This window comes from Natator depressus, chromosome 9 (assembly GCF_965152275.1).
Source record: "Natator depressus isolate rNatDep1 chromosome 9, rNatDep2.hap1, whole genome shotgun sequence".
Lineage (NCBI taxonomy): Eukaryota > Metazoa > Chordata > Testudines > Cheloniidae > Natator > Natator depressus.
The window spans coordinates 79,067,166-79,075,203 of NC_134242.1; the positions used below are offsets into that span (position 1 = coordinate 79,067,166).

Genomic DNA, 8,038 nt, shown 5'->3' on the forward strand with positions numbered 1-8,038 from the left:
ACTCCCTCCCAGAGCCTTGGGCGGGGGGGGCGGAATTTGGGGGGGGCGGGTTCTGGGCGGCATGAGTGACATTATTGGCCCGCTGGGAGGATTTGAGGACTGGCACTGGCCCTAAAGTTAATTGAGTTTGAGACCCCTGCTGTATAACATAGCTATGGAACAACAGACAGGAAACATTGGTAAAGATACTTAACTTGGGAGAAGCCTTAAAATTTCTCCTGAGTTCTTAAGCTAGTACTGTAACTTTTTCCATCCCAATAGCACTCTCTCATCCACAGCTCTTACCTTGACTGGAGAATAAATGACTGATAACCAGAGTGATGTTGTATTTTTGGTGGGAAACTTTACAGAAAAGTGGATGTGCACATTTGCTTGATTCAGGAGGATGAAACCTAAACGGGCTTTACAGGGATGCATTCTGTGCTGGCAGATATATGCATGTAGTGCCTTCACTTCCACCACAGAGAGTCATGCAGAGTTTTAATAATGCTTGGGTGAAAGCCCCCAGAATCTTCCAGTGTCCCACAAATGACAATGTGGGAATCTGACCCATTTTAGCTGTTTTTGCTGTACTTTCAAACTCTCTGCTAACTTCTTGCCTGCAGCAAAATGTTCTTTGGGTGCATGCATCATTCCCCTTGAAATCCCCATAATGATTCTCCTCCCAGCAATAGAATAACTAATGACAAATGGCGTCTAGTTTATCTACATATCTGCATCCATCCAGAGAGCTTTTGTGTGTGTGTGTGTGTCTCTCTCTTTCTTGTTTTGTAAGATTCTGGGGGAGGGATGTTTGTGTGTGTGTGTTTGTTTGTTTTTGTCTCTTGATGTATAATTTGTCAGTACTCAGTAATTTGGTGTAGCAGGGGTGTTGCAGAAGTGAATGCAATAGGTGATAGCAGAATACAGGCCTCAGTTCAGTAGTAAGTGTGAATTTGTGACAGAGTTGTTGGTGTGAGTGTGTGTTTTGTTCAGAGTGGAGTGGGGAGGAAGGATGCCGGTCAGTCATTCTTATGATCTGAAAGGCTACAGATAATCCTGAAGAGAGCAATAACTGCTTCTTGAGATAAGTTCCCAGTAGGCTGGGGGAAACTTTTTGTGGTAGTGCTTGGGGGAGAGGCCTTGACTGGTGGGGTTTATAGAAGCAGCCATAAGGAAAACCAACTACACACAACTAACGATACCTTTGGAAATGTCGTTTCTCTGTGACTCAGGCTTTTATTTTTTTTAATGTCTTGTGGTTGGGAGTGAGGGTTATTTACCTCTTTTATCTTCAGCTTTCTGCTCTCCCCAGCATCTCTTGGAAGTGAAAGAGGAAGAGGGCAAGTGACGTATAGGATGCAGCTGCCTTCCTGAAGAAATCACCTAACAGCTGACTTCAGTTGCAGCTTCTTGCAGTTACAACACAGCAGAAACTAGCCCACACATAGCACTGCACTGCAGAAGACATGCAGCTTGCGGTACCTGCTTTATGTAACCTAAAGTCAGGCTAGATGATTACAGTGGTTCTTTCCAGCTTTATAATCTATGAATCTGTTCCTTATGCTTCTTGAGCACCTCTTATCGAAGTGGTACCCAAAGCAATTTGTAAACTGTGTATCTACGGAAATGATCTTGTCCACTGCTGAAGTGCAGCCATCTCTGGGGTGGAACTTGGCAGCGGTTTAACAGTGCACAGCAACACATATTCGTATCCTAAAAAATCAAAGATTGAAAAGGCCTACCTGACCACATGAAGTCCACCTTCCACTCAGTGCAGCTTGTTCTCTGCAGTATTTGTCTCCAGAGTCTTTTGCAATTTAGTTTATTGGATGTTTTATTAAAAATATAATGAAAACAATTAGTAGTGGAACAATACTTGATGTTGAAATTACCACAGGTAGCTGTAGAAATTGTGAGTTGCTGGGAGACATTCTTGAATGAGAATTCTTTGATGTCACATTTTAAAATGGCAGTAGTGAAGAGGTGTCAACCTTGTGAGACTCGGCTATAGCCTAATAGACGTTGCTATTGGGAGATGCTTCCAGAAAGCCTTAGTTTTTTCTTAGTATCATACCATTATTCATAATTATATCTCCTTAGTTTTTATATTCTGTATATTTGTAGGCAATTTTAGGGCAGTATACAAGAGCCAAAGAGTTAAATAGTTTTGTGGGTTGATAGGGTCTTCTTTAAATGCTATTTATGTGGTATGCATTGTACAAGATACACAAGACAATCCCAGCCTGAAACAGCTTACAGTTCAAAGGATAGACACAGAAGTCTGGACCTCTGGGAATCCCATAGGATGGATGAAGTTGGAATTTTTATATGAACTCCTGGTAGGCATTGCGAAAGAAGAGAGTCAGTCTTTATGCAGGATTTAAATGAGAAGATGGTGGCTATGTGAACAGGTATGGCGGGAGGGTATTTCTTCATATTGTATGTTTGGCACAGACAGGAGTGGGAAAAGACGACAAACTGTGTGTCAGAACTGGCATTGTTGATGAAGGTGAGGGATAGGGAAAGATGAGCTGAGCACTGAGTCTGAAGTCTTTCGTGGGAGTCCTCCTTGTGCACCCATCTCCATGTCTTTGTGAAAAGTGTGTGACGAATCATTTCTCTATCTTGTGATTTGTAGCCACCTTTTTTTTTAACTTACAAATATAGATTTGATACTGGCCACTAACTCCACAATCTCAGGCAGTGGAGGGCAGATTACCAGATGGTGTGTCCCAGCTCAAAGCTGCGGCAGGGGGTAAATTAAGAATTACTGTAGGCCCTAAAGGAAGAATTTCACCTGACTTCGAATTCAGTGGATGCCTCTGGCTACTGGTGGGTTAGGAATGGTGCTGCTGAGTCTTGAGTGCCTTCCCATTTCCTCAGGTAGGGACTGCTCTTTGCACATAGGCAGGCAGGGCCTTTGGTTCTCCCACCTCTCTGTTACTCTTATCACTGTTTTCTCCATACTTGCCTGAGAGCAATAGCTGGGCTGGCAATAAGATAGCCAGAAGGCAATCTGTCTGTGGGTGGCTGGGCATAGCTGCTAGCATGGCACAGCCTTGCAGATCATGTCAAAAGGTAGTTTTGACATTTCAGAAACAGGATTCATTTTTAATAGTCTTGCTTAATCACTGGATTTCAGTGTCCTTGAGTGATGAGTCAGCAGGAAAGACACTGCAGTCTGTATCTAAACCCAGGGGTTTCATCAAATAGTGTCAGTAGAGAACATACACTTACTGTGGAGGACGTTGGGTTGTAGCTGAAATTTGATCTGTCCTTGAGCATGAAGAGAACAAAAACGGAAAAACTTGAAATTGACAGCACGGACTGCCCTCTGCTCTCCACAGCGCCAGAGTGCAGGTTTCAGATGAATCCCTTAGACACTTAACTGTTAAATTTAACCGTGGTTCACATCTTCTCAACTCCAGGAAAATGAATAAGAGCTGTAAAACTTACTGTTTGAAGGTCTTCTAACAACCTGGTAGTGTCTTGACTAGTTTCAAGCACTCGTGTGTCTTGCAGTGTTGATGGGCATAGCGTGGTTTACCTGTGTTCCCCAGTTGTTCTCCCTGGGATTAGGAAACACTGTTAAGACGTCCCCATAGAGGGTAATTTGTGCAGTGGAAAGGGTTATTTATACTGATTGTGAGGGAGCAAGCCACCATCTATGTTTGGAAATGGCCTAGAACACTGTGGGCATTGCCCAAACAATAAATTCCTTAAACAAAACTCTAAGTACACTCTGGTTTCTAGAAGTTATTTGTATGGTGGTAGGAGCCCCACTTATGGGTAAGGACTGCACTGGGCTAGGCACAAGAGACTCTCCTATGATCTAAGCAATGGGGAGTCATTGGCTGAGCCAGGAGTGACATCTACATCTCCTGACCCCCAGGGCTGCACCTTTATTTCAGAACCACCCTTCTCATTATACTGGTTTAGCATCCTGCTGACAGGTGGGAGTTCCTGATGTTGTTCATGATCTCTGCCCCTTCTTGCCGAGAGCAGGGTGGTCACAACCTCAACAAGGACCTCAGTAATAGAAAATGGCTGATACGGCAAGGCTGTGAGACTTGTGCCTACTTGTATTGTGCATACGAGGTATCTCCTGGCATAGGCAGGTCTCAAGTTGACTGCTTGCTGAAATACCATGTTGCCTGATATATCCGTGTTCCCGATTCCAAAGAGCAGTTCAGCTAAAATATTATTGCACAGGTAATTCTGCATCCATTTGCATCTTTCACATTAGCAGATGTTATATTTACCTGTAGAGGGGAAAGGCAGCTTCATAGTTCATCCTGAATATTGACTGGGGACGTTCAGACACTGCAGCTCGAGTTAAAAATGAGCCAAGAGTGTGGTGCCAAAGGGCACGCATCACAAGCCCTTTTTCGCCTGCTCTCATTGGCAAAGTTAAAAGTGCTTTTCAAAGTGATTTTTCTTCACTTTAGCTCTTACACAAATCACTGGGGCTTTTAAATTGCTCTTTTTCTTCCTTTCTGCAGCTCTCCTGAATCGAATGGAGCTGTGATGGAAGGATTATTGTGGACCCAGAATGACCTCCATAGAATAAAAAGTGGCCTTCAGCTCTTCTAAGCAGCCAGTTTTAGACAAGATAAGTAGCACAAAGAGATATCATGGTGATATTAAAATAGTCTATCATGCAAAAAATTCCTGGGGGAAATAAAAGTGTTTGACTGTTTTATAACTTGATTTGTGCTTGAGGTCATTTGTCTAGTAACTCTAGTCTGTTTAACAACAAAAGTTAATTCCTACCTTTTTTTAACTGAGCTATGTGAAATATAGTTTTAGGGTTAACTTACATTGGAATCCTTCACTGTTTCTTAAACTTTTATATTTAATAAAATATTCTCCAGTTAAAAGTGAACCCTCTTCCTGGATCTTGGTTTCTCTTTTGTGTTCAGTTGTTCTTGAAAGAGATACTTGATTTCCAATAGATCACTATTGAGTTCTTTCTTTTTTCAGTGAAGCACATGTTCTGGTTCCTCTCATGATTTAATCATGTACATGGCTGGATTTCTCTTGTCAGGAAAGATAGCGTCTTAATTTTTAGAAGTGGTTAGATGTAAAAGGATAACCCTGAAACAATTGTCCCTGTTCGATCAGATGTTGCCTATATGGTAGACTTACACACTACTGTGCTTAAAAGGAAAGTCAGTTTGCATAAAAATCCCAGAACTGTCCTTTGGCCTCATGGTTAATGTCTTGGGACAAGATTCTGGAACAGTTCCAAGAGAACCAGCTATCTCCAGGCTGGGTTCAGGGCTTTGATCAATGACCTGACTTTAATTAAGGTTTCTGCTCCTTACACAGCAGAACATTTAGCAAATTAAGTGATAAAAGCCCTGATGCTGCAAGGATTCACAGATCCAATTCCAGGATTGAGGTACTAAGTATGTAAAGGGAAATATTACAATACATCGGTGTGTTAGAATGGTGGGAAAATTTAGAGCACACCATAGTCAAGGTGCAACAGACGAGAATTTTTTCTGGAAAAGAATACAAGGCACAAGCAGCAGCTAACAGGGCTTCCTGAGTTTTAAACAAACTACTGCAAATGAAAAAACAGTGAAATCCATGCTGATTTTAAATACAAAAAAGAAGCTTACAGGAAGTGGAAGATTGGACAAATGACCAGGGAGGAGTATAAAAATATTGCTCAGGCATGCAGGAGTGAAATCAGGAAGGCCAAATCACACCTGGAGTTGCAGCTAGCAAGAGATCTTAAGAGTAACAAGAAGGGTTTCTTCAGGTATGTTAACAACAAGAAGAAAGTCAAGGAAAGTGTGGGCCCCTTACTGAATGAGGGAGGCAACCTAGTGACAGAGGATGTGGAAAAAGCTAATGTACTCAATGCTTTTTTTGCCTGTCTTCACGAATAAGGTCAGCTCCCACTGGGCAGGACAGCATGGGGAGAAGGTGACCAGCCCTCTGTGGAGAAAGAAGTGGTTCAGGACTATTTAGAAAAGCTGGACGAGCACAAGTCCATGGGACTGGATGCGCTGCATCCGAGGGTGCTAAAGGAGTTGGCGGATGTGATTGCAGAGCCATTAGCCATTATCTTTGAAAACTTATGGTGATCAGGGGAGGTCCCAGATAACTGGAAAAAGGCTAATGTAGTGCCCATCTTTAAAAAAAGGGAAGGAGAAGGATCCGGGGAACTACAGGCCAGTCAGCCTCACTTCAGTCCCTGGAAAAATCATGGAGCAGGTCCTCCAGGAATCCATTTTGAAGCACTTAGAGGAGAGGAAAGTGATCAGGAACAGTCAGCATGGATTCACCAAGGGCAAGTCATGCCTGACTAACCTAATTGCCTTCTATGACGAGATAACTGGCTCTGTGGATGAAGGGAAAGCAGTGAACGTGTTATTCCTTGACTTTAGCAAAGCTTTTGATACGGTCTCCCACAGTGTTCTTGCCAGCAAGTTAAAGTAGTATGGGCTGGATGAATGGACTATAAGGTGGCTAGAAAGCTGGATAGATCGTTGGGCACAACAGGTAGTGATCAATGGCTCCATGTCTAGTTGGCAGCCGGTATCGAGCGGAGTGCCCCAAGGGTCGGTCCTGGGGCCGATGTTCAATACCTTCATTAATGATCTGGAGGATGGCGTGGACTGCACCCTCATCAAGTTTGCAGATGACACTAAACTGGGAGGAGTGGTAGATACGCTGGAGGGACGGGATAGGATACAGAGGGACCTAGACAAATTAGAGGATTGGGCCAAAAGAAATCTGATGAGGTTCAACAAGGACAAGTGCAGAGTCCTGCACTGAGGACGGAAGAATCCCATGCATTGCTACAGACTAGGGACTGAATGGCTAGGCAGCAGTTCTGCAGAAAAGGACCTAGGGGTTACAGTGGATGAGAAGCTGGATATGAGTCAACAGTGTGCCCTTGTTGCCAAGAAAGCTAATGGCATTTTGGGCTGTATAAGTAGGGGCATTGCCAGTAGATCGAGGAATGTGATCATTCCCCTCTATTCGACATTGGTGAGGCCTCATCTGGAGTACTGTGTCCAGTTTTGGGCCCCACACTACAGGAAGGATGTGGAAAAATTGGAAAGCGTCCAGCAGAGGGCAACAAAAATGATTATGGACTGGAACACATGACTTATGAGGAGAAGCTGAGGGAACTGGGATTGTTTAGTCTGCAGAAGAGAAGAATGAGGGGGGATTTGGTAGCTGCTTTCAACTACCTGAAAGGGGGTTCCAAAGAGGATGGATCTAGACTGTTCTCAGTGGTGGCAGATGACAGAACAAGAAGTAACAGTCTCAAGTTGCAGTGGGGGAGGTTTAGGTTGGATATTAGGAAAAACTTTTCACTAGGAGGGTGGTGAAGCACTGGAATGCGTTACCTAGGGAGGTGGTTGAATCTCCTTCCTTAGAGGTTTTTAAGGTCAGGCTTGACAAAGCCCTGACTGGGATGATTTAGTTGGGAATTGGTCTTGCTTTGAGCAGGGGGTTGGACTAGATGACCTCCTGAGGTCTCTTCCAACCCTTTGATATTCTAGGATTCTATGAACAGGGAATGAAGCCACACAAGAAAGCAAAGTCAGGAGTGGGTTGTAAGGAAAAAATAAGGGACAGAGATACCAATTTTTAAAAAAGTGACTGACTGTGATTACCCATCTGGACAGACCTGCCTTTCAAAAGGTAAGTGCTCAGACTTTCTGGAAAACAGATCCCATTATGGCATCTTCAGTTGAGCACTCAAAATAATCACTTCTAAAATTCTTGGCCAGCCTGGGATAAAGGTAACAAGGGCTCTTACAAATGAGAAAGTACAGATAAACAGCAAGGCCCATATTTTTAAAGGTATTTAGGCATTGATCCATTCAGCATTGCAAGGTCTAACACCTAAACACCATTAAAATTATGTGCCTAAGTAAGTCCAGTAATATAGAAGGATACGTTAGTGGTAACTTGTCCAAACTTCTTAACTTTGGAAGACCCTGTAGAAAGTGACTGAAAGCAATTGAGAGAGTACTTAAAATTTTTGAACATATACAGCTCGGAAGACAGATAACAAGGGAGTAAG

At 43.2% G+C, this 8,038-nt stretch overlaps 1 protein-coding gene across 2 annotated transcripts in view; it reads left to right on the forward strand.

Annotated features, from left to right (window-relative positions):
* LAS1L (LAS1 like ribosome biogenesis factor) overlaps positions 1-4,750 on the forward strand; it is a 47,935-nt gene extending 43,185 nt beyond the window's left edge. The window contains exon 13 of one of the 2 annotated variants that reach the window (XM_074962386.1): positions 4,485-4,750. In XM_074962386.1, the coding sequence (XP_074818487.1) occupies positions 4,485-4,575 (91 nt within the window). In that variant the 3' untranslated portion in view covers positions 4,576-4,750. The remainder of the gene's footprint in view (positions 1-4,484) is intronic. The other variant, XM_074962387.1, reaches the window with a different exon arrangement.
* The last annotated feature ends 3,288 nt before the right edge of the window (positions 4,751-8,038 follow it).